The sequence below is a fragment of the Callithrix jacchus genome, chromosome 8, assembly GCF_049354715.1.
Source record: "Callithrix jacchus isolate 240 chromosome 8, calJac240_pri, whole genome shotgun sequence".
NCBI classification, from domain to species: domain Eukaryota; kingdom Metazoa; phylum Chordata; class Mammalia; order Primates; family Cebidae; genus Callithrix; species Callithrix jacchus.
In genome coordinates, this window is record NC_133509.1 from 38,307,522 (window position 1) to 38,334,923 (window position 27,402).

The 27,402-nt window shown below is 43.5% G+C and overlaps 1 protein-coding gene across 6 annotated transcripts in view; it reads right to left on the reverse strand.

Annotated features, from left to right (window-relative positions):
* TRPM7 (transient receptor potential cation channel subfamily M member 7) overlaps positions 1-15,329 on the reverse strand; it is a 121,393-nt gene extending 106,064 nt beyond the window's left edge. For 5 of the 6 annotated variants that reach the window (XR_013520975.1, XR_013520974.1, XR_013520973.1 and 2 more), the window contains exon 1: positions 15,063-15,329. Coding sequence is in view for 2 of the 6 variants with exons in the window: in XM_035259639.3 (XP_035115530.3) it covers positions 15,063-15,065 (3 nt within the window). In the remaining 4 variants the exon portion in view is untranslated. Of the gene's footprint in view, positions 1-14,638 lie in introns of all 6 variants that reach the window. The other variant, XM_078334240.1, reaches the window with a different exon arrangement.
* Positions 15,330-27,402: the final 12,073 nt, after the last annotated feature.

Below are 27,402 nucleotides of genomic sequence, written 5' to 3' on the forward strand. Positions count from 1 at the left end.
TCTCTCACATTGTTAGCCAGGCTGGTCTCAAACTCCTGACCTCAAGGGATCTACCCGCCTTGGCCTCCCAAAGTACCGGGATTACAGGCATGAGCCACCACCATGCCCAGCCACATTGTGGTTTTGACCTGGATTTCCCTAATCATTAGTGATATTAAGCATTTTTTTCACGTTTCTTGGCCATTTGTATTATCTTCTTTTGAGAACTGTCTATTCATGTCCTTAGTCCACTTTTTGGTCGCATTGTTTTTTTCTTGCTAGTTTTGAGTTCGTTGTAGATTCTGGATATTAGTCCTTTGTCAGATGTATAGATTGTGAAGATTTTCTCCCACTCTGTGGGTTGTCTGTTTACTCTGCTATTTCTTTTGCTGTGCAAAAGCTCTTCAGTTGGCCAGGCATGGTGGCTCATGCCTGTAATCCAAGCACTTTGGAGGCCAAGGCGGGCGGATCACCTGAGGTTGGGAGTTCAAGACCAGCCTGACCAACATGGTGAAACCCCATATTTAAAAAAAAAAAAAAAAAAAAAAATAGCTCTTTAGTTTAGTTAAGTCCCAGCTATTTATCTGTTTTTCTTGCATTTGTTTTGGGTTCTTTCTTTGTTGTTGTTAATCAATGAGAGCTTGTAACGTTGCTCAGGTTGGCCTTGAACTCATGGCCTCGTCTCCTCAAGCGCCAGGACAACTGGCCGGAGCCACCTCAGCCCCCCCCCACCCCGTTTTGGGTTCTTGATTGCAAAAATCCTTGCCTAAGCCAATGTCTAGAAGGGTTTTTCCAATGTTATTGTCTAGAATGTTTGTAGTTTCAGGTCTTAGATGTTTTTTTTTTTTTGAGACGGAGTTTCGTTCGTTACCCAGGCTGGAGTGCGATGGCGCAATCTCAGCTCACCACAACCTCCGCCTCCTGGGTTCAGGCAATTCTCCTGCCTCAGCTTCCTGAGTAGCTGGGATTACAGACACGTGCCACCATGCCCAGCTAATTTTTTGTTTTAGTAGAGACAGGGTTTCACCATGTTGACCAGGATGGTCTCGATCTCTTGACCTCATGATCCACCTGACTCAGCCTCCCAACAGGTCTTAAGATTTAAGTTCTTGATCGATCTTGATTTTTGTATAAGATGTGAGATGAGAATCCAATTTCATCCTCCTACATATGGCTTGCCAATTATCCCAGAACCATTTGTTGAACAGCACGTCCTTTCCCCACTTTATGTTGCTCGCTTTGTTGAAGATCAGTTGGCTGTTAAGTATTTAAGGTTTCTTTCTGGGGTTTCTATTCTGTTCCATTGGTCTATGTGCATATTTTTATACCAGTACCATGCTGTTTTGGTGACTATGGCCTTACAGTATAGTTTGAAATCAGGTAGTGTGATGCCTCCAGATATGTTATTTTTGTTTAGTTGTGCTTTGGCTATGTGAGCTCCTTTTTGCTTCCATATGAATTTTTGAATTTTTTTTTTCTCATTCTGTAAAGAATGAGGCATTTTTGATGGGAATTGCACTGAATTTGTAGACTGCTTTTGGCAATACAGCCATTTTCACAATATTGATTCTACCCATCCATGAGCATGGGATGTTTCCATTTGTTTGTGTTATCTATGAGTTCTTTCAGCAATGTTTGGTAGTTTTCCTTGTAGAAGTCTTTCACCCTTGGTTAGGGATATTCCTAAGTTGTTGTTGTTTTTTTTTTTTTTTTTTCTTTTTTTTGCAGCTATTGTAAAAGGGGTTGAGTTCTTGATTTGATCCTTGGTTTGGTTGCTGCTGGTGTATAGAAGAGCTATTGATTTGTGTACCTTAACTTTGTGTCCTTTTTTTTATTCTTTTTGAGACAGAGTCTCATTCTGTCACCCAGGCTGGAGTACAGTAGCATGATCTCGGCTCATTACAATTTCTGCCTCCCAAGTTCAAGCAGTTCTCACGTCTGATCCCCAAATAGCTGAGACTACAGGCATGTGCCACCATGCCCAGTTAATTTTTGAGTTTTTAATAGAGATGGGTCTTGCCATGTTGACCAGGCTGGTCTCAAACTCCTGACCTCAAGTGATCCACCCACCTCAGACTCCCAAAGTGTTGAGATTACAGGCATGAGCTACCATGCCCAGCCTGATTTTAAAAAAATTTTAGACCACATTTTCACTGTATACCTTTTCTATGTTTAGATGTGTTTATCCACATAAATCCTTACCATTGTGTTACAGTTGCCTACAGTAACAGTATAGTAACATGTTATACAGGTTTGTAGCCTAAAGGCAACAAGCTCTACCACATAACTTAGGTATCTAGTAGGCTCTACAATCTAGGTTTGTGTAAGTACAAGTCTACAATGTTCACAGAACAATAAATCGCCCAATGACACATTTCTCAGAACATATCCTTGTCATTAAGCAATGCATGACTGTATTCATATGCCATCTTTCTTTACACATTCATCCACTGATCAACACTTAGGTTGATTCCATACGTTGGCCATTCCTTTAATGTCAATCTAAGTGTGTCCTGACAGGTGAAATGATTCTCCTATAGGCAGCATATAGGTTGAGTCTTTTAAAAAAAAAAAAATCCATTCAACCATTCTGTGTCTTTTATTTTTGAGAAAGGATTTTGCTCTGTCACCCAGGCTGGATGGAGTGCAGTGGTGCAATCAGCTCACTATAGCCTCTACCTTCTAGGCTAAAGTGATGTTCCTGCCTCAGTCTCCCGAGTAGTTAGGATGCCACCATGCCTGGCTATTTTTTTTTTCTAGAGATGGGGTCTCACTATGTTCCAGGCTGGTCTCAAGCAATTCTCCTACCTCAGTCTCCCAAGTAACTGAGAATACAGGCATGAGCCACTGTGCTAGGTTTTTTTTTTTTTTTTTGAGATGGAATTTCGCTCACTGCCCAGGCTGGAATTCATTGATGCAATTTCAGTTCATCACAACCTCTGCCTCCTGGGTTCAAGTGATTCTCTACCCTCAGCCTCCTGAGTAGCTGTGATTACAGGCACTCGCCACCATGCCCAGCTAATTTTTGTAATTTTTGGTAAAAACGGGGTTTCACCATGTTGCTCAGGCCAGTTTCGAACTCCTGACCTCAGGTGATCCACCGGCCTCAGCCGCCCAAAGTGCTGGGAGTACAGGCCTCACGTGAGCCAGGGTGCCCAGCCAGCGCCTGGTTTCTAATAAATTTTTGATTTCGTAATTTATATCTTTTTGTATTGTGTATCACTTAACAAATTACTGTTACTATTATTTTTAATAATTTTGTCTTTAACCGTCATACTAAAAATATAAATTATTTACATACCACCATTATGGTATTAGAGTATTCTAAATTAACTCGATACTTACATTTACCAGTAAGTTTTATATTTTCATACTTTTTTTGTTATTAATTAGCATCCTTATCTTTCAGCTTGAAGAAATTCTGTTAGCATTTCTTGTAACACAGGTCTAGTGGTAGGAACTCTGAGCTTTTGTTTGGGAAAATCTTTATCTTCCTTCATTTCTGAAGGAGAGCTATGCCAGGTACAGTATTCCTGGTTGGCAGGTTCTTTGGTTTTCTTCCTCCTTCAACATTTTGAATATATCATCCCCTCAACTACATCCCACAGTAGTTATGGGTTTTTTTTCCAAGAGCTGGAAAACCACAGTTGTTTCTCACTGGCAAATCTACCTAAAAACCTTAGCAAACAATTTGCTAAAAGTCACTTAAATTGTGTCACTCCCATGCTAACAGATTTTTACTAAATTTTGTGCCTACAGGGACATATAATGACATTAGCACACTTCAAAAAATCTCCTGGTCAGGCACAGTGGCTCACACCTGTAATTCCAGCATTTTGGGAGGTTGAGATGGGTGGATCACCTGAGGTCAGGAGTCTGAGACCAGCCTGGCCAACACGGTGAAACCCTGTCTCTACTAAAAATACAAAAATTAGCTGAGCATAGTGGCAGAACTTTGTACTCTCAGCTACTCAGGAGGATGAGGCAGGAGAATCACTTGAACCCAGGACACTGACGTTGCAGTGAGCCAAGTCTGAGCCATTGCACTCCAGCATGCGTGACAAGAGCAAAACTCCATATCATAAAGAAAAAAAAAAATAAAGAAAATCTCCTACAGCTTCCCTACTTCATTCACCAATTTTGCTTACTTCAAAAACTTATTACGACTCATTCTGTTTATGTGACAGCCAAATTTAAATATATTCTCACCACACATAGCATTCTCATCATTTATGGACTTTACAGATTACAGAGGAACTGGCTTCACATTTCCAATATTCACATACCCCAGCTAAAAGCTGTAAATATCACCTAATGATAAAAAAAATTTTTTACAGTTTTTGAAATTCAGATTATCTGCTCTGCCATCAGTTACCCAATCAAATGTGCCCTGGATTACAAATATAAAAATTCCTGGTTTTACAAACTTTGCTTTTGTTTTGCTAGGCTGCACTACCAAATTTTACCAAGAGGTGGCAAACTACAAACACAAATCTGAAATTTCAATCTGTATGTTTCAAGTAATGTAAAAAATAACTATATCCACAGAATCCTAGTAGTGGAGGGAATCTTAAAGATCACCTGGTGATCTTCAGTGGTTAAACAGCACAGATATTGGAGTCAGAGACTGATCTGAGTTAGAATCCCAGCTGTGCTTGCAACCTCGTACAAGTTTCAGAACTTCTGTTTCCTTAACTGTAAAATAGGCTAACAACCGTACTTAGTTACTCTGACTATTAAAATGACCCATGCAAGTTTTAGCACAATGCATGGCATGTAGTCAAATTTCAACCATATGTTGATCACTTCAAAATTCCTTAAATTATAAATTTTTATACCAGTCTACCAGCAATAAGGGGCACACATAGCACATATAAACCTAAGCACATCTTACTCTCTAAACAAATCACTACCAGCAAGCACATCCTTCTTGCCCAGATGCTGCTAGCAAAAATTTGGGAAAAAAAAAATTAAAGATTCCTAAAAAATTCTGCTGTTAAGGTAACATGTGGAAATCAATTTTTTTTAACAAATAAATACATTCTATGATTCTATATATTAAAATTAGAAAGAAAATTCCATACTATGGAGAAGTAGGTGCTATTGGGCTAACCATCCCACAGATAACCACCATAAACTCTGGACAAAAAATAAAGAGGCCGAGCGCAGTGGTTCACCCGTGAAATCCTAGCACTTTGGGGGGCCAAGATTGGAGGACTGCTTAAGGCCAGGAGTTTGAGACCAGCCTGGTCAACACAGCAAACCCTTATTTCTATCATTTTAATTTTTAATGTTTTAAAAAATAAAACGGCCGGGCATGGTGGCTCACGCCTATAATCCCAGCACTTTGGGAGGCCGAGGCGGATGGATCACGAGGTCAAGAGGTCGAGACCATCCTGGTCAACATGGTGAAACCTTGTCTCTACTAAAAATACAAAAACTTAGCTGGGCATGGTGACACATGCCTGTAACCCCAGCTACTCAGGAGGCTGAGGCAGGAGAATTGCCTGAACCCAGGAGGCAGAGGTTGCAGCGAGCTGAGATCACGCCATTGCACTCCAGCCTGGGTAACAAGAGCGAAACTCCATCTCAAAAAAATAAATAAATAAATAAAACGATCAAGACTTGAGGACACTGAAGAGCAACCAAAAGCAAGCAGAAACTACATGGAGTCTGTACATCTGTACTTAGAATAAAGGAATGATACTGAGTTGAGTTTCCCAATTTTTAAGGCTTTTGCCTGAAGACAGTCCCCATCCCATACCTAATAAACAGCTAAATACCAATAGAAATCCCACAGTCTTACTGGCTTGAAGAACCAGAACACCCAGTTCAAGGTGATAACAGAAGCTGGAAAGTGATGGGAAAGTTTCTGCAAAAGAGTCAAGAAAAGGAGTTCTTGCTATTAAAAGAAAGTCAAAGGGGGGTGGTGGGAAGAGTCCTAAATACTTCATATTGACTCTACACAAATCTCCTGCTGACCCATGAAGAATGTACACATGGGGCAGCCTCCAAGAAGCCCAGCTAAATAAAATAACTGAGCAGATATTCCTGCTGCCCACTGTAGGAGAGACAGAGTTTGGAGTTTGAGTACAATAAAGTTAATCAACAACTGTCTTAGTCTGCTTGGACTGCCACAACAAATACCACACAGACTTGGGGGGATAACAACTGAAATAAATTTGCTCATAGTTATGGAGACTGGAAGTTTAAGATCAAGATTCCAGCCGGGCGCGGTGGCTCACCCCTGTAATCCCAGCACTTTGGGAGGCCGAGGTGGGTGGATCACGAAGTCAAGAGATCGAGACCATCCTGGCCAACATGGTGAAACCCCGTCTCTACTAAATAAAAAAAAAAAATTAGCCGGGCATGGCGGCGCATGCCTGTAGTCCCAGCTACTTGGGAGGCTGAGACAGGAGAATCATTTGAACCCAGGAGGAGAAGGTTGCGGTGAGCTGAGAATGCGCCATTGCACTACAGCCTGGGTAACAAGTGAAACTCCGTCTCAAAAAAAAAAAAAGATCAAGATTCCAGAGGGCCAGTGTCTGGTGAGGGCTCTCAGACAGCTGCCTCCTCACTGTGTCTTCACACAGTGAAGAAGGAGTGAATAAGCTCTCTGGTATCTCTTCTTCTAAGGACATAAATTCTATCAGATCCACAGCCTCATCTTCATGACCTTATCTCTCCCCGATTACCTCCATCTCCAAAAGTCCTCATCTCCAGACACCATTGCACTGGAGGTTAGGGCTTCAAGATACGAATTCCTGGCGGGGCGGGGGGGGAAGGTCACAGGCATTCAGTACGTAACAACAACAACAACACACACACATACAGCAGGGGATTAAATGAGAACCCAGAGGGAGAATCCTCTATTAAGTAACAATCCCAATGTCCAATATACACTCCAGAATGACTAGATATGGTAAGAAACAGGAAAATGTGACCCATACTCAAAAGAAAGGTAATCAAATTAAAAGAAATTGCCTACTAAAAAAATTCATGTGGAAGTTAAGAAAAGAAAGAAGAGTTAAATGATACTAAAGACTCAGAAATTCAGAGTTATATGATAAATTTGTACATGGGTAAACATGCCTGCCAAGGATGACACAGACAATGACAAATAAGACTAGCCTAAAGCAAAATGTTGAAATAAGCTGGTACTCTCTGACTTCCCCTATCAGGGTCCAATACATCTGACTTTCTGGCACTCTTACAGGCCCTAATCTCAAGTTCCATTCTTTTTTTTTAATATACATACATAATTTTATTATGTCACAGAATTCCACTTGTACTCTAAACTGACTGCCAACTACTAAACTAATTAACTAATAATTAGATATTACTGACATTTTAGATGTGAACCCTGTGAGTCTTAAAGATACTATTGAAAAAGCATCTATAATTCTGTAATAACCAGCAGAAAAGTTCTATATATTAAAAATGTAAGGCCAGGTGCAGTGACTCATGCCTGTAATCCCAATACTGTGGGAGGCTGAAGCAGGAGGACCACTTAAGCCTAGGAGTTCAAGATCAACCTGGACAACAAGAGCACCATCTTTACAAAAAAAAAAATTTTTTTTAGGCCGGGTGCGGTGGCTCACGCCTGTAATCCCGACACTTTGGGAGGTCGAGGTGGGTGGAACATGAGGTCAGGAGATCAAGACCATCCTGGCCAACATGGTGAAACCTCATCTTAAAAAATAAAAATAAAATAATTTTTTTCTGAGACAGAGTCTCACTCTGTCGCCCAGGCTGGAGTGCAACACTGTCATCTCTGCATCATGAGTTCAAGTGTTTCTCCTGCCTCAGCCTCTTGAGTAGCTGGAACTACAGGTGCATGCTGCCACACCTGGCTAATTTTTTGTATTTTTAGTAGAGATAGGGTATCACCATGTAGGCCAGTATGGTCTCAATCTCCTGACCTTGTGTTCCGCCCCAAGTGCTGGGATTACAGGCATGGGCCACTGCCCCTGGCAAAAATTTTTTTTTTTTAAAGACAGGGTTTCACCATGTTGGTCAGGCTGGTCTTGAAATCCCGACCTCAGGTGATCCGCCTGCCTTGGCCTCCAAAGTGCTTGGATTACAGGTGTGAGCCACCATGCCCGGCCCAACATTTTTTTTTTTAATTAGCCAGGTTGGTAGTATGGGCTTGTAGTTCCAGCTACTTGGGAGACTGAAGTGGGAGCATCACTTAAGCCTGAGAGGTTGAGACTGCAGTAAGCCATGATCATGCCACTGCACTCTGACCTAGGCAACAAAGCAAGACACTATCCAAAAAAAAAAAAGAAAAGAAAACTTGGACATTCACACTGTAAGCCATATCAACCCATTATCTGTCAGTTAGTAGGGTGTTGATACTTTGTTGATACATGCATGATAGGCTTCTGCAGGTTTTATTTATTTAAGTCCCACTCAGGCTGAAGTGCAGTTGCAAGATCTCAGCTCACCGCAACTTCCACCTCCTGGGTTCAAGCAGTTCTCATGGCTCAGTGTCCCAAGAATCTGGATTACAGGCGCACACCACCACATTCACCTGATTTTTATATTTTTAGTAGAGATGGGGTTATCCACGTTGGCCACGCTGATCTCAAACTCCTGGCCTGAAGCAATTCGGCCACCTCAGGCTCTCAAAGTGCTGGAATTACAGGCGTGAGCCTCCATGCCAAGCCTTTCCTGCAGTTTTTAACAAAGAGTTACACCCATTCAGAAATCTACTTACCTTGTAACTTTTCTAATCTACTAAAGATAGCCTCAGAGTATGCGTCTCTGTACTTGTCAAAAAAAATGCATGGCCAGAGGTGGCTGATGTCTCTAATCCCAGCACTTTGGGAGGCTGAGGTGGGTGGATCACTTGAGGTCAGGAGTTCAAGACCAGCCTAGCCAACATAATGAAACCCTGTCTCTACTAAAAATACAAAAATTAGCTGCATGTGGTGGCGGGCACCTGTAATTCCAGCTACTCAGGAGGCTGAGGCAGGAGAATTGCTTGAACCCAGGAGGCAGAGGTTGCAGGAGCCGAGACTGCCCCACTGCACTCCAGCCTGGGTGACAGAGCAAGACTCATCTCAAAAAAAAAAAAAAATATATATATAATATATGTGTGTGTGTGTGTGTGTGTGTGTGCGTGTGTGTGTATAAAGCATTTACAGCAATGGCCACAGCTAAATGCTGACACATTAGCTACTGTAAAAATATGCCTAAGGCCGGGCACGGTGGCTCAAGCCTGTAATCCCAGCACTTTGGGAGGCCAAAGCGGGTGGATCACAAGGTCAAGAGATCGAGACCATCCTGGTCAACATGGTGAAACCCTGTCTCTACTAAAAATACAGAAAATTAGCTGGGCACGGTGGTGCGTGCCTGTAATCCCAGCTACTCAGGAGGCGGAGGCAGAGAATTGCCTGAACCCAGGAGGCGGAGGTTGTGGTAATCCGAGATCGCACCATTGCACTCCAGCCTGGGTAACAAGAGCAAAACTCTGTCTCAAAAAAAAAAAAAAAAAAAAAGTGCCTAAAGCCTATTACACACTTCTCTTAGTCCAAAGTATCTTCTGGGTATTGGGTATGATAAATTATACTCAGACTGGGAAGACTATCGGTTCATATACTGAAGGGTAATGTATAGCCCTGTCTTTCTAGACTAATTAATGTTTCTGCAGTGTCCTAATAGTAACAGTCTACTTCTCAGGTAACTTTCCTCCTATCATCTCCAGTGCACTATCAAACTACCAGCAAAAGCAGAAAACTAAGCCTGTTAAATTTCACTTTGCACATATTTTTCAATCAGTGAACTCTGTCTCAAGGTTGCTATATTACTGATAACTTACCTCAAAAGCTTTTTCTCACTTTTACAGGGAGCTTGGTTTCAAAATGTTATGGTCTCCAGAAGTCTGGCAGTTGAATAGTTGAGGTGTCAAAACATGAATATTGACATGTTCATACTATGGTAAGAGGGGCAAACAGTATTTCACAGTCTTTAATCCTAATATTGCTCCTTGAAACCAGAAGGCAGAGGTTGCAGTGAGCCAAGATCACGGTACTGCACTCCAGCCTGGACAAAAGAGGGAAACTGCGTCTCGAAAAACAAAAACAAAAAGAAAGACTGTGACCTGGCAAAAACAGTCAAGTCAAGGGTCGAGTCTATCAACTTCAAAAAAATGCTTACCTAGCTTGTAGACAGCTAAGAAAAAAAAAAAAAAACTGCTTACCTTCACACACCAAAATTTAACAGGGTTCTAAAACCTCTACGTGGTCAGAAAACTACTCACAGAAAAACAGGTTAAAAAAGACCAAAGCATGAGGTCAGAAATTCGAGACCAGCCCATGGTCAACATGGTGAAACGCCATCTCTACTAAAAATATAAAAATTAGCTGAGCATTGTGGTGGATGCCTGTAATCTCAGCTACTCGGGAGGCTAAGGCAGGAGACTCACTTGAACCCAGGAAGTGATCTGAGATGGCACCACTGCACTCCAGCCTGGGTGACAAGAGTGAAACTCCGTCTAAAAAAAAAAAAAAAATCCAGAGCAATTTTCTACATCCAAAATGAATTGCACCAAAAAGTCAACAAAATCTCTAAAAGTACTAATTAAAGTAGAACTAATCATGTTTTTTTTTCTTTTTTTATCGATAAAGTACATCTGAGCAGAAGAACTAATCATATTTTTATAAACTGCAAGAGGGCCAAGTCAAATGCTGCATTCACATTCAAACTAATCTAATAATTGCAAAGCACCATCTAAAAGTGACACCCATCTAAGTTCCTATTTCTAAGTTCACATAAATGGACTCAGTTACAATCCCCTTAGGCAAGTAATGCTTATGTCCTAAACTAACCTTAATCACCAAATTTTGCTTCCAAATACCAAACTTTTTTTTTTTTTTTGAGACAGGATCTAGTTCTGTCACCCAGGCTGGATGGCATGATCTCAGCTCACTGCATCCTCAACCCACCCACCCACCTCAGCCCCCCAAGTAGCTGGGACCACAGGTGTGTGGTGTGTGTCACCATGCCCAGCTAATTTATAATTTTTTGGTAGAGACTGGGTTTCGCCATGTTTCCCAGGCTGATCTTGTACTCCTAGGCTTAAGGGATCCACCCACCTCAGCCTCTCCAAGTGCTAGAACTACAAGCATGAGCCACCGCACCCTGTTCCAGGTACCAGACTTAAAGCAGACATTTAACAGGCAGGTCACTTAAACCAAACAAACAAACTTCAATTTATTTATATGTTGAAAGATTTTCCAAAAAGAAAGGAGAAAGAGAAACCCAGAATGAAAAATAGTAGATCCATGACAAAAACTACATGGCTACTACAAAAACTACTACATGAATAACTGATGGGGAACTTCACAACTGAGAGATCAAGCATCAGACAACACGAATCCACTGGTCAATCTTAACATTAAAAAAAGAGAGAGAGAGTGCAGTGGTTCTTGCCTGTAATCCCGGCACTTTGGGAGGCTAAGCAGAGCTGATCACGAGGTCAAGAGAGACCAGCCTGGCCAACATGGAGAAACCCCGTCTCAACTAAAAACACAGAAATTAGTCAGGCCTGGTGGCAGGTCCCTGTAATCCCACCTATTCAGGAGGCTGAGGCAGGAGAATCACTTGTACCCAGCAGGTGGAGGTTACAGTGAGCCAAGATCATGCATTCCAGCCTGGGCAACAACGGCAAGAATCCATCTCAAAAACATAAAACAAACAAAAAAACCAGACAACATGTGCTTCTTAAAGTAATGCAACAAAAAGTACATAGTACTATCTGGGAGTACTATTCAAAGTATGAAACTGAAATCTGATCGACTCTTTTTTTTTTTTTGAGGCAGAATCTCGTTCTGTCACCCAGGATGGAGTGCAACAGCTCGATCTTGGCTCACTGAAACCTCTGTCTCCAGTTCAAGTGATTCTCCTGCGTCAGCCTCTCCAGTAAGCTAGGATCACAGGCATCCACCACGATGCCCAACTAAATTTTGTATTTTTAGCAGAGACAGGGTTTCACCATGTTGGCAAGGCTGGTTTTGAACTCTTGGTGATCTATGATCTACCTGCCACAACCTCCCAAAGGTGCAGGGATTACTGCCCTCCCCAGAAAGTCTTTTTTGTTTTTGAGACAAAGTCTCACTCTGTCAACCAGGCTGGAGTGCAGTGGCATGATCTTGTCTCCCTGCAACCTCCACCTCCCAGGTTCACTCCATTCTCTCTGCCTTAGCCTTCAGAGTAGCTGGGGTTGCAGGTGAGCACCACCGTGCCCAGCTATTAATTAAGTCTTTTTTTTTTTTTTGAGATGGAGTCTCTGTCACCGAGGCTGGAGTACAGTGGTGCAATCTCAGCTGACTGCAAACTCCATCTCCTGGGTTTAAGTGATTCTCCTGCCTCAGCCTCCTGAGTAGCTGGGACTACAGGCATGCGTCACCACACCTGGCTAATTTTGTATTTTTAGTAGAGACAGGGTTTCACCATATTGGCCAGGCTGATCTCAAACTCCTGACCTCAGGTGATCGGCCTGACTCAGCCTCCCAAAGTGCTGGGATTACAGGGGTGAGCCACCATGTCCGGTCCTGATCAAGTCTTTAGATTAACTACTAGTTCACAAGAAACACAAAGGAGAGGCCACCTGTAATCCCAATACTTTGGGAGGTGAGGTGGGCGGATCACTGGAGGTCAGGAGTGCGAGACAATCCTGGCCAATATGGCGAAACCCAGTCTCCACTAAAAATACAAAAATTAGCTAAGTGTGGTGGCTCTCACCTGTAATCCCAGCTACTTGGGAGGTTGAGGCAGGAATCACTTGAACCCAGGGGGCGAAGGTGCAGTAAGCCAAGATCACAACACTGAACTCAGCCTGGGCAACAGAGCGAGACTTCACCACAAAAAAGAAGGGAAAAAAAGGCCGGGCACAGTGGTTCCCTCCTGCAATCCCAGCACTTTGGGAAGTCGAGGCGGGCAGATCATGAGGTCAGGACGCAGAGATGAGCCTGACCAACATGGTGAAACCCCGTTTCTACTAAAAATACAAAAGAAATTAGCCAGGCATGGTAGAGGGTGCCTGTAATCCTAGCTACTGGGAAGGCTGAGGCAGGAGAATCGCTTGAACCTGGGAGGTGGTGGTTGCAGTGAGCAGAGACCACGCCATTGCATTCCAGCCTGGGCAACAGAGCAAACTGTGTCTCAAAAAAATAAAAAAAGAAAATACACAAGAGAAAGAAACATGTTAGATGACACTACAGGGATGCATTCAACAAAATCTAAATTGTAGGAAATTCTACAGGGCAAATGATGGGGTTTTTTCAACAAATAAATGGCAAATGACACCTCCACACCACGAGAGAAGGCACTAGAGTCTGAAAGTTACCAACCAAATGCTCTGCGCAGAATTCTTTGGAACTTGATTCAAACAAATCAACTCACTAAAACATGAGACAATCAAGGAAATATGCTGAATGTGATATTAAGCAATTATTAATATTTAGGTATGCTAATAATATTGTAATTATGTTAAAAGTTCTTGTCTTTTTAAGCAGGAACAAAATAAAGTATCCATAAATGACATTTGTCTGGGATTTGTTTTAAAATTATCCAATTGAGGAAGAACAGAAGGAATAATAGAAGAAATAAAATTCACATGGTTGAAGCTGTTGAAACTGGCCAATGGGTGCATGGTAGTTTATTCTACAATTTATCTTTGCATGTCTGAAATCTTCCAGTTTAGCCTGGCTCCGGAGCTCTCCCGGCTGTAATCCCAGCACTTTGGGAGTAGCTCCAGCCTGTAATCCCAGCACTTTGGGCGGATCACCTGAGGTCAGGAATTTGAGACGGCCTGGCCAAACACGGGAAACCCCATCTCCACCAAAAATGTAAAACTTAGCCGGGCGTGGTGGCTACAGTCCCAGCTACTCGGGAGGCTGAGGCAGGAGAACCTCTTGAACCCAGGAGGTGAGGTTGCAGTAAGCTGAGATGGCATCACTGCACCGGAGCCTGGGTGACAGAGTGAGACCCTGTCTCAAACAAACAAAAAAGAATAAGGTGTAAAATAGTGGAAGACACATTATTAACTCAAAGTATAACTACATTTGTGAGATAAGTAAAACCCTTATTTCAGTGTTGTGTGGCACTTGAATTAGCGTTCAGTGAAAAGCAAACTTGCCAGACTCCAGCAGAGAGAGAGTTGTCTGCAGCAGGAGAGTTGTCTGCATAAAGCCGATCGAATTCAAGTACTGACCAAAATTACCTCCTCTGAGCTTCAGGTCCCTGATCTAAATGACTTTATTTTAAGAAATCTTCAAAATTAGTTCCTGATATCCAAAAACAAAAATAAAAAGGTCTATCGGAAGCTGCAATGCACCGCCTCCCTCTCTCCATTCTGTACCTTTTGGTTTAAAACACGCTCTGGGGCAATGCATAAGGTAGCTCGACTTAAATACTGACTGACAGTACATCTTGGTCCCCACAGAAGTCTCTCCCCACCCACGAAAATCCTTAATTCTTCCCAAGGAAAAAAGATCTACCTTCAATATTGTCAAATCCCTCCCTTTTGGCTCCAAAAAGGAAATGTACCTGTAAGAGTATCCGCTGCACAGCAAACAAGGCACAGTTCCAAACCCGTGTCCTCTACCCACTTTTTGCGCCCTTCCAGCCCTCCCTCCCTTTTCCCATGTTGAACCTGAGCAGAGCTTTTGGCTCCCTTATCTACCAGCAACTGGCGCCAGGAGAACCGTGCTCCCAGGAGATGCGGAGCTTGAAGGCTGAGCGAAGCGTAGGGCGCGCTGCGGCGGCTCAGTTCAACCCAGCCAGGTGGTCCCCGGCTCGTGCCTCTGCCGCCTCGAGAGGCCCTCGCTGGAAGACGCGTCTCGGTTCAGGGGATTCCCGCGAAGAGGTGTCGCGTCGAACTTGCTACCGGCTCCCGCCCCTCATCCCCGAACGAAATGCACACCCGTCCCGACAGGACAAATCCGGAAGCCTCAAGGCAAGTCGGGGATCCTTTGCCGGTGGAACGCGGCTCCCCACACACTTGCCTACCAGGTCCTCTCCCTTACCGCCCGCAACCCCAGGACCATTCCCCGCCCTGGCCTGCGTGGGTCCAGTACCATTCTCCTCACGGGGCGGACTCCGGAAGGGCAGCAACTCCACCTCCTCCTCCTCCGCGGCCTGTAGCCATCTATCGGGAAGCGTCTCTGGAGGCGGCAGCAGAGGCCGCCGGACAAGGAACGCCCAGGGAAACCTTCTCAGAACTAACTCAGCTCCGGCGCTAGCAGCAGAAGCCGAGTCTTTCATAATTGTGCGACCAACTCCTCCGGGTGACTGGCCACAGGGACGCGCCCGCGCCCGCCTCCGCCGGCGACGGGGCTGGAGACGGACCACGTGAGCGGCGCGGCGCGTGCGTCGCCGCCCGCGGGTCGGGTCACGTGAAGGGCGCGCGCTCCCTCGCTCCCAGGCCCCCTCCAAGCGCGCCGCGCGCACGCGCCGGGCGGGAGCGCGCCCCCATGTCCACCGCCTCTGATTTCCCGAAGGTGGTAGGGTGTTCACTCCATATCTCCGTTGGATACCTAAGCGAGACTTACACAAACAGCTGCCTCAGCTACGAGAGTGGAACTTGGAAAATCGGAGGTTGAGGGTTAAGGTTCCAGGCTTCCGGATGCAGTCTGGAGTCGCTGTGTGGGCTCATTCCGCTAACTAGGCCTGGCCTCTGTCGGCCCGCTCCACCAAACTCGAGTGTCCCAATACCTTCTCAGTGCTTCAGAGCTGGTAGGGGCTTTAAATGTTACTCTCAACTCGTCCAAAATGCAAAGTGATCTTACCCCAATCATGTTCTTCCTCCAGCATCTCCTGTTGCTGCTGTTGGTAAATCTTCTTGGTTTAACTGTGGGACTATCCTTTTCCCTCCAGAGATAATCACCCACATGCATGCATACACCACACCTTCTGAACCAAAGACTGACTGGGTTGTTCCCTGGAACTAATATTTACCTATCCACCTTTCCATTTCTTTTGCTATCACACAAGCCCAGGTTAGGCTATTAGCAAGAGTTCGCTAAATATTATTCCTCATCTAAAAGGAAGAGCACAGTCAGTTTAGTTTTCTTAAAACATCGCTTTAATATCTCCTTTCTGCTCCTGGAAACCGAGAGTTCCTTAATCTGACCCTCAGGGATCTGACTCTATCTTATCTCTTTTTAAAAAAATGACTTTATTTTAAAATAATTGAAACGACAAACAGCACATATTTAAATGTCCAATTTGATAAGTTTTGACATACCTATGCACCCATGAAATCACCATAATCAACATATTCACCTCTAAGTTTCCTCCCTGCTTTATAATCCCTTCCTCCCGCTCCTCTCCATCACATCCCTTATCATCTACAGATCTACTTTCAGTACAGGAAAGTTTGCACATGCTAAAGTTTTATATACAGGAATCATACAGCATGCACCTTTTTTTTCCACCTAGTTTCTTTCACTCAACATAATTATTGCCTCTCAAACATGATGACCCACAATTCACTGAAGTAGGATCTTCTCTCAGAAAAAAAACAAATCCACCCCCTGCTTCCCCCAGCTTGTGAACAATCTTCAGGTATTGTGTATTTCATCCCCATCTGGCATGTCCAGACGAACCAAGGCTTAAAAATGTTGGCTGGGCACGGTGGCTCACACCTGTAATCCCAGCACTTTGGGAGGCCGAGGCAGGTGGATCACAAGGTCAGGAGATAGAGACCATCCTGGTCAACAAGGTGAAACCCCGTCTCTACTAAAAATACAAAAATTAGCTGGGCATGGTGGTGCGCGCCTGTAGACCCAGCTACTCGGGAGGCTGAGGCAGGAGAATTGCTTGAACCCAGGAGGTGGAGGTTGCGGTGAGCCGAGATCATGCCATTGCACTCCAGTCTGGGTAACAACAGCGAAACTCCGTCTCAAAAAAAAAAAAAGTTTTAATATATGTACCACTTATTATGCAATCAGCAGCTGATATTCGGGGGGGAAAAAAGGAAAAAATATGTGTCACATTGAATTGTCAGCCTTGGGGAAGGCATCTTGACTAATTTATGCATGCATTCAATAAATATTTATCTTCTGGATTTCAGTTGGGCCTACACACTTCCTGCCTTTAGGGACTTTATAATCTAGAAGGAGGAGACAGAAAAACTGGAAAATCAAAGTCAAATGAGATTAGAGTGCTTTATATTTTGTTACAACTTTGTAACTCTGGCCTTGTATTCATAAATGCTTCACCCCGGCCGGGTGTGGTGGCTCACGCCTGTAATCCTAGCACTTTGAGAGGCCGAAGTGGGTGGATCACCTGAGGTCAGGAGTTCAAGATCAGCCTGGCCATTATGGTGAAACCCCATCTTTAAAAAAAATAAAATAAAATAAATGCTTCACCCCTTGGATGGTGTAGAAATGAAACAATATGAGCTCCTTGACACTTGCCAGAACTCTTCTGTAAATTGGAAATTTTAGAGTTGGAAATGGGGAACAAAATTTATCTTTAATTGAACTAATCAAAATAAATTCCTTAATTTTCAAGTGATCACCAGCCTTGAAATTCACAGATGCTAAAAAGAAAAAAAGAAAGAAAAAAAAGAAATTCACAGATGCTGACTTTCAATCAGCAATCAATTTTTGAGAATGAATTTATGCATTCAAAAAATAGGTACTGGGCCAGGCACAGTGGCCCATGTCTGTGTTCTCAGCTACCCCAGAGGTTGAGGCAGAAGGATCATGTGAGTCCAGTTCTGGGCTGTAGTACACTGTGTGCGTTGGGTGCCTGTGCTAAGTTCAACATCAACATGGTGACTTCCTGGGAGCCGGGAACGGTCAGATTGCCTAAAGAGTGGTAAACCAACCCAGGACAGAAATTGAGCCGGTCAAAATTCGTGCTGATCAGCAGTTGAATAGTGCCTATGGATAGCCACTGCACTCAAGCCTAGACTACATAGCAAGACCACGTCTCTAAAAAACAAATAAATCTTGAAATATATATATAAATATATACATGTATATACGTACACAGTGTCTAAGAATATCAGGAGCATTCATAGTCAATGTTCAGTAATGACAAGATAGATAATTCAGTATTTCAGAAAATGTTAAATGTTCTGGCTGGGTGCAGTGGCTCACACCTATAATCCCAGCACTTTGGGAGGCCGAGGCAGGTAGATAGCAAGGTCAGGAGTTCGAGACCAGCCTGGCCAATATGGTGAAACCCCGTCTCTACTAAATATACAAAAAAAATTAGCCGGGCATAGTGGCACATGCTTGTAGTCCCAGCTACTCGTGGGGGCTGAGGCAGGAGAATTGCTCGAACCCGGGAGGCAGAGTTGAAGTGAGCTGAGATCGCGCCACTGCACTCCAGCCTGGACAACAGAGGGAGGCTCCATCTCAAAAAAAATAATAATAATTTAAAAATAGACTGGGCACAAAAAAATAAAAAACAACAAAATAGACTGGGCACAGTGACTCATGCCTGTAATCCCAACACTTTGGGAGGCTGAGGCAGGCTGATCACCTGAGGTCAGGAGTTAGAGACCAGCCTGACCAACATGGTGAAACCCTGCGTCTACTAAAAATACAAAAATTAGCTGGGCATGGTGGTGAGTGCTTGTAATCCCAACTACTTGGGAGGCTGAGGGAGGAGAATCCCTTGAACCCAGGAGGCGGAGGTTGCAGTGAGCCAAGATCATGCCACGACATTCCAACCTGGGTGACAGAGCGAGACTCCATCCTAAATAAATGAAGAAGTCGCCGGGCATGGTGGCTCACGCCTGTAATCCCAGCACTTTGGGAGGCCAAGGTGGGTGGATCACGAGGTCAAGAGATCAAGACCATCCTGTTCAACTTGGTGAAACCCTGTCTCTACTAAAAATACAAAAAATTAGCTGGGCATGGTGGCACGTGCCTGTAATCCCAGCTACTCAGGAGGCTGATGCAGGAGAACTGCCTGAACCCAGGAGGTGGAGGTTGCAGTGAGCCAAGATTGCACCTTTGCACTCCAGCCTGGGTAACGAGCGAAACTCTGTCTCAAAAAAAAAGTAAATCTTGTTACACTTTTTTTCTTCTTTTTTTTTTAAGAGAGAAAGAAAGAAAAAGAATGAAGAAGAGGAAAAAAGAGGAAGAGGAGGAGGGAGAGAGAACGGGAGTGTTGCTTAACTGGGACTGTTGAGAACTGGGACTGTTGCCCAGGCTAGAATGCAGTCTAAAAATGGGTATTGAAAACCTCCCTTATACCATCAATTGTGCTTAATAATGGCCAACCAATATTTCATTTAAACATGTGAGTAGGTGTGATGTGGTACTGATAAGAGTGCATGTCTTGTGTGTTTAAAGTGGAGAGTTCTATAAATGTTTATTAAGTTTACTTGTTCCGGATCTGAGTTCAAGTCCAAGATATCCTTGTTAATTTTCTGTCACATTGATCTATCTAATATTGATGTTGAAATCTCCCACTACTACTGTGTGGGAGTCCAAGTCTCTTTACAAGTCTTATGTATCCTGTATTGGGTGCGTACACATCCAGGATCTTCAGCTCTTCTTGTTGTGTTGATCCTTTTACCTTTATGTCCTCTTTTGATCTTTGTTACTTTCAAATCCATTCCATCAGAGGCAAGAATTGCAACCTCTACTTTTAATTTATTTATTTATTATTGCTCTCCATTTGGTTGACAAATCTTTCTCCATCCCTTTGTTTTGACTCTTTATGTATCCTTGCAAGTAAGATGGGTCTGGATGCAGCATACCGATGGGTTTTGGCTGTATCTTTTGATTGGGGGATTTAGTCAATTTAAATTTCAGATTATTGCCATTTGATGTTAGCTGGCTATTTTGCCCATTAGTTGATATAAATTCTTCATTATGTTGATACTCTTTACTTTTTGGTATATTTTTAGAAAGGCTAATACTGGTTGTTCCTTTCTATGTGTAATGCTTCTTTCAGAAGCTCTTGTAAAGCAGGCCTGGTAGTAATGAAATCTCTGAGTACTTGCTTATTCACAAAAGATTTTATTTTTCCTTCGATTGTAAAGCTTAGTTTGGCTGGATGTGAAATTCTGGGTTGAAAGTTCTTTTCTTTAAGGATGTTAAATATTGGCCCCCACCCTCTTCTGGCTTGTATGGTTTCTGCTGAGAGATTGGCTGTGAGTCTGATAGGCTTCCCTTTGTTGGTAACCTGATCTTTCTCTCTGGCTGCCCTTAGTATTTTCTCTTTCGTTTCAACCCTGGTGAATCTGACGATTATGTGCCTTGGGGTTGCTCTTCTTGAGGGATATCTTTGTGGTGTTCTCTGTATTACCTGGGGTTGAATATTGTCTTGCCTTGCTAGGTTGGGGAAGTTTTCCTGAATAATATCCTGAAGAGTATTTTCCAGCTTGGATGCATTCTCTTTGTCACATTCAGGTACACCTATCGAACATAGATTTAGGTCTTTTCACATAGTCCCATATTTCTTGGAGACTTTGCTCATTCCTTTTTATCCTTTTTACTCTATTCTTGTCTTCTCGTTTTATTTCATTAAGTTGGTCTTCAACCTCTGATATCCTTTCTTCTACTTAATCAATTTGGCTGTTAAAACTTGTGTATACTTCACGAAGTTCGCATGTTGTATTTTTCAACTCCATTAATTCACTTATATTCCTCCCTGTATTATCTATTCTTGTTAGTATTTCATCAAACCGTTTTTCAAAGTTCTTAGTTTCTTTGCATTGGGTTAGAACAAGTTCCTTCAACTCCCAGAAGTTTCTTATCATCCACCTTCTGAAGCCTGCCTCTGTTAATGGAACACAGTCTTTCTCCATCAGGCCTTGTTCCATTGCTGATGAGGAACTGTAATCCCCTGCAGAGGGAGAGGCATTCTTATTTTGGGTATTCTCAGCCTTTTTAGGCTGGTTTCTTCCCTTCGTTATAAATTTATCCATCTGTCGTGTTTGTAATTACCACCTTTCTAATTAGATTTCTGAGTGGACGTCCAATTTATTGATTCACCAGCGCCGGAATCTAAGCAACCCACTGCGCCGGCTAAAACAGCGGCGTTAAGATTGATGGTGCTTTTCTGACTGCACCAAAAACTGCTGTGCCAAGGCACTGGCAAAACCACCGTGCCAGCCACAAGAGTCGTGGTGGTGACCCATGGAGCTACTCCGCTGGGAATCTCCTGGTCCGCGAGCAACAAAATTCGTCTCAAAGTGTGGTGTCCTCTTGTTTTCTGCGCTTTCACTGGGAGCCACAATCCCGAGCTGCTAACAATCAGTCATCTTGGATCTCTACACTTTTTTTCCAGAAGGGTTTTGTTTCCATTTTGGTTGATAACATGTCTATTTTTCACTCTCACTAGATGACATACTAATACTCTTCCTTGTCCTTTCCTTATCTAGTTACAACAATTCAACACTTACCACTATACTGTTTAAAGTGCTATGCAAAATAATATGAGAATAAAACAATACAGTTTTATTGTTTTATTCATGGTGAAACACTGTCTCTACAAAAAAAAAAAAAGAAGAAGAAAAATTAGCCCAGTGTGGCGGTGCATGCCTGCAGTCCCAGCTACTGAGAGGCTGAGGTGGGAGGATTGCTTGAGCCCAAAAGGTTGAACCTGCATTGAGCAAGGTCATGCCACTGTGCTCCAGCCTGGGTGACAGAGCAAGACCCTGTCTCAAAATAAATAAATAAATAAATAATAAAATGATTAAGACTCTCTTAAATTTTTTTTTTCCTGAGACAGAGTCTTGGTCTAATGCCCAGGCTAGAATGTAGTGGCATGATCTTGGCTCACTGAAATCTCTACCTCCCAGGTTCAAGTTATTCTCCTGCCTCAGCCTCCTGAATAGCTGGGATTACAGGCATCTGCCACCATGCCCGGCTAATTTTTCTATTTTGAGTAGAGACAGGGTTTCACCATGTTGGCCAGGCTGGTCTTGGACTCCTGACCTCAAGTGTCCACCCACCTCTGCCTCTCAGAGTCTTTGGGAGCAAGACTTTGTCTCAAAAAACAAACAAACAAACAAACACTTATCTTCATTATGAGTTAGTCTTGTATCTTCCTTTGTCTCATAAGACCAGTGTTTCTCATCCTGGCTCGACTCCTGGCTCAATGCAGCCTCAACTTCTGACTTCAAGTGATCTGCCCGCCTTGGTCTCCCAGATTGCTGGAATTATACGCGTGAGCCACTGCGCCTGGCTTACTGAAGGGTTTTTTGTTTTTGTTTTTTGAGATGGAGTTTCGCTCTTGTTACCCAGGCTGGAGTGCAATGGCGCCATCTCGGAGCACCGCAACTTCTGCCTCCTGGGTTCAAGCAATTCTCCTGCCTCAGCCTCCAGAGTAGCTGGGACTAGAGGATCGCATGACCATGCCCAGCTAATTTTTGTACTTTTAGTAGAGATGGGGTTTCACCATGTTGACCAGGATGGTCTTGATCTCTTGTCCTCATGATCCACCCGCCTCGGTCTCCCAAAGTGCTGGGATGATGCATGAGCCACCGCGCCCGACCCTGAAGGGTTTTAGGCACAGAAATGATTTAAGAATAATTTGGCCGTGTGTGGTGGCTCACGCCTGTAATCCAAGCACTCTGGAGGCCAAGGCGGGCGGATCACCTGAGGTCGGGAGTTCAAGACCAGCCTGACCAACATGGTGAAACCCTGTCTTAAAAAAAAAAAGAATTATTTTATTTTATTTTATTGAGACGGAGTTTCGCTCTTGTTACCCAGGCTGGAGTGCAAAGGCGGCTCAATCTCGGCTCACCGCAACCTCCGCCTCCCGGGTTCAGGCAATTCTCCTGCCTCAGCCTCCTGAGTAGCTGGGACTACAGGCGCGTGCCACCACGCCCAGCTAATTTTTTGTATTTCTTAGTAGAGACGGGGTTTCACCATGTTGACCAGGATGGTCTCGATCTCGTGACCTCGTGATCCACCCACCTTGGCCTCCCAAAGTTCTGGGATTACAGGCGTGAGCCACCGCGCCCGGCAAAAAAAGAATTATTTGTTGGCTGGGTGCGGTGGCTCACGCCTGTAATCTCAGCACTTTGGGAGTCCGAAGCGTTTGGATCACGAGGTCAGGAGAGCGAGATCATCCTGGCCAACATGGTGAAACCCCGTCTCTACTAAAATACCAAAAAAAAGTTAGCTGGGTATGGTGGCGCACACCTGTAGTCCCAGTTACTCAGGAGACTGAGGCAGGAGAATTGCTTGAACCCAGGAGTCGGAGGTTGCGGTGAGCTGAGATCATGCCACTGCACTCCAGCTCTGGAGACAGAGCAAGACTCTGTCTCAAAAAAAAAAAAAAAAAAAAAAAGAATTATTTGAAGCTAAATTAGTTCTATTCTTATTATTACTAATTTTTTTGGGGAGTATATTGAGACTCCAGTCTGGAGTATAGTGGCATGGTCTTGGCTCACTGCAACCTCTACCTCCTGGGTTCAAGTGATTCCCTTGCCTTAGCCTCCTGAATAGCTGGGACTACAGGTGCCTGCCACTACACCTGGCTAATTTTTGTATTTTTAGTAGACACAGGGTTGACTGTGTTGGCCAGGCTGGTCTCAAACTCCTGACCTCAAGTGATCCACCCACCTCAGCCTCCCAAAGTGCTGGGATTACAGGCGTGAGCCACCACACCCAGCTGAAGATAAATGTTTTAATTGCTGTGGGGGCCCTCAATGGACCCCTCAATGTTAGTCACCTTTTGATATTCTCACCCTTGTGCAGACCCTCCCATACTGAGTAGGTCTGGCTTGTGTACTCAATGGGATATGGTTATGATGTATGACTTCTGAGGCTTGGTCATAAAAGACATTTTGGATTCCACCTTGCTCCTTTGGATAACTTACTCTGGAGAAAACTAGCAGCTAAGCAGTCCTATAAAAAGGTACATGTGGGCCAGGCATGGTGGAAGTAAGAGAAACATGAAATTAAATTTCCCTTATAAAATCAATTATATGAATATCAATTCCCCTAATACTACTCATATTACTTGGAAAGTCTTTGTACGTCACCATGGCATATATACCTCAGCTTGAGGACCACTGCCTTAAGCACTAACTCTTGATTACACTCTTTCATCTCAATGCTTCAGTCTATTAGTATGGCCATAATTTTGTGGTAGAGAAGTATCATAGTAAGGTCACTATTTTAAAGCAACTTTTTTATTCAGATAAAATCATATAAGAGGCCAGTGCAGTGGCTCACACTTGTAATCCCAGCACTTTGGGAGGCTGAGATAGGTAGATCACTTGAGTCCAGGATTTTGAGACTAGCCTGGGCAATATGGCAAAACACCATCTCTACTAAAAATACAAAAATTAGCTGGGCATGATGGCAGGTAGCTGTGGTACCAGCTACTTGGGAGGCTGAAGTGGTAGGATGTCTTGAGACCAGGAGGTAGAGGTTGCAGTGAGCCAAGATCGCATCACCACATTTCAACCTGGGTAACATAGTAAGACCCTGTCTCCAAAAAAATTAAAAATTATATAGGAGCTAGGCATAGTGGTCCCAGCTACTCAGGAGGCTAAGGCAGAAGGGTCACTTGAGCCTAGGAGTTATGGGCAAAACAGTAAGACCCCATCTCTTAGAAAAGATTATATGGTGAAATGAACAATTAGTAAGTCTTGTAGTGGACGTAATTAGTAAGTCTTTTAATGTGGACAGCGGGACGTCCACATTAAAAAAGACCCATCTCTTAAAGAAGATTATATGGTGAAATGAACAATTAAAATTTATAATTTAAGCACATTACCATTTACATTAGCCCCCCAAAAAAAGGTAACACTTAGGCCAGCCGCGGTGGCTCACGCCTGTAAATCCAAGCACTTTGGAGGCCAAGGTGGGCAGATCACCTGAGGTCGGGAGTTCAAGACCAGCCTGACCAACATGGTGAGCCCCATCTTTAAAAAAAAAAAAAAAAAAGTAACATTTAAGTATAAATTGTACAAAATATGAACAAGATTTATAAGAAGAAAGCTGCAAAACTCTGGCAAAAAAAAAATCAAAGAAGCTCTAAACAAAGAGATAATCCATCTACATGAATAAGAAGAATAAGAAGACTCAATATTGTCAAGATATCAGTTCTTCCCTACTTGACCTATAGATTCAATGCACTCTCAATCAAAATATTGGCTAGTTACTTTCCGAATATAGACAAACTAATTCTATAAAGTTTATGTGGAAAAGCAAAAGACACAGAATAGCCAACACAGTATTGGAGAAGAACAAAGTTGAGGACTGACAGGATGCTACCCAACTTCAAGACTTACTACAAAACTATAGTAATAAAGACAGTGTGTTTTGGCAAAAGGATAAACAAACTAAATCCGTGGAACAAAATAGCTCAGAAGTAGACCCACACAAACACAGTCAACTGATCTTTGACAAAAGAGAAAAGGCAATTCAACAGAGAAAGGATAGTTTTTTCAACAAATGGTGCTGGAACAGCTGGACGTCCACATTAAAAAAAATGAATCTAACATAGATCTTATACCCTTTACAAAGATTAGCTCAACAGAGATTTTAGACCTAATGTAAAATAAAAAACATAAAACTCATAGAAGAATATCTGGGTGATCTTGAGGTTGAAAATGACTTTTTAGATATAACACTGAAAGCACAATCCATATAAGAAAAAAATTGATATTGGATTTCATTAAAATTGAAAACTTCTGGACTGGGCACAGTGGCTCCTCACACCTGTAATCCCAACACTTTGGGAGGCCAAGGCAGGCAGATCACTTGAGTTTGAGACCAGCCTGGCCAATATGATGAAACCCTGTCTCTACTAAAAATACAAAAAATTGGTTGGGCATCGTAGCAGGTGCCTGTAATTCCAGCTACTCGGGAGGCTGAGGCAGGAGAATCCCTGGAACCCTGGAGCCCAAGGTTGCAGTGAGCTGAGATTACACCACTGCACTGCATCTCAAAAACAAAACAAAACCAAAACTTCTAGGATGGGTGTGGTGGCTCATGCCCGTCACCCCAGCACTTTGGGAAGCCGAGACTGGTGGATCACTTGAGATCAGGAGTTTGAGACCAGCCTGGCCAATAGGGAGAAACCTCAACTCTACTAAAAATACAAAAAGTAGTCAGGTAGAAAAAGAAAAAAGAAAAAGAAAATACCAGCAAAGTGGGGTGTAAATAAAAAAAAAGAAAGAAAAAGTAGTCAGGCATGGTGACATGCACCTGTAATTCCAGTTACTCAGGAGGCTGAGGCGTAAGACTCCCTTGAACCTGGGAAGCAGAGGTTATAGTGAGCTGAAATGGTGCCACTGTACTCCAGCCTGGGTGACAGAGTAAGACTCTGTCTCAAAAACAAAAGAAACAATAAAGCCTGACCAACGTGGAGAAACTCCGTATCTACTAAAATACAAGATTAGCTGGGCATGGCGGTGCATGCCTGTTATCCCAGCCACTCAGGAGGCTGAGGCAGGAGAATCGCTTGAACCCGGGAGGCAGACGTTACAGTGAGCCAAGATCATGCCATTGCACTCCAGCCTGGGCAATAAGAGCAAAACTCCTTCTCAAAAACAAACAACAAACAAACAAAAATTGCTAAGAAAACAAACCAATTAAAAAATCTGAAGTTGAAAACATCAAAGAGAAAGTAAAAAATCTGAACAAACATGTCATCAAAGTATACAGATGGCAAACTCTAGCTTACAATTGGTTTCTCTCTCTCTCTCTCTCTCTCTCTCTCTCTCTCTCTCTCTCTCTCTCTCTCTCTCTCTCTCTCTCTCTCTCTCCTGTCTCTCTTGATGGAGTATTGCTCTGTCACCCAGGCTAGAGAGCACTAGCATAAGTTTGGCTTGCTGCAACCTCTGCCTCCCAGGTTCAAGTGATTCTCTTGCCTCAGCCTTCTGAGTAGCTGGGATTACAAGCACATGCCACCATGCGTGGCTTATTTTTATATTTTTAGTAGAGACTAGATTTCACTATGTTGTCCAGGCTGGTCTTGAACTCCTGACCTCAGGTGATCCATCTGCCTCAGCCTCCGAAAATGCTGGGAGTACAGTCACGAGCCACCACACCCAGCCAATTTTTGGAGTGTTTGTTAACTTTTTGAAATGAATGACAAGGGGCACATTGAATCATTATGGTATTTTGCTGGACATGGTGCCTCACACCTATTATCCCAACACTTTGGGAGGCCGAGATGCGTGGATCATTTGAGCTCAGGAGTTTGAGGTGAGCCTGGGCAATATAGTGAGACCCCATCAAAAAAAGAAAAAAGGCCAGGTGAGGGGTGGCTCACACTATAATCCCAGCACTTTGGGAGGCAGAGAGGGGCAGATCACCTGAGGTCAGGAGTTCAAGATCAGCCTAACCAATAGGGAGAAACTCCGTCTCTACTAAAATGCAAAATTAGCTGGTGTGGTGGCACGTACCTGTAATCCCAGCTACTCCGGAGGTTGAGGCAGGAGAATTGCTTGAACCCAGGAGGCGAAGGTTGTGGTGA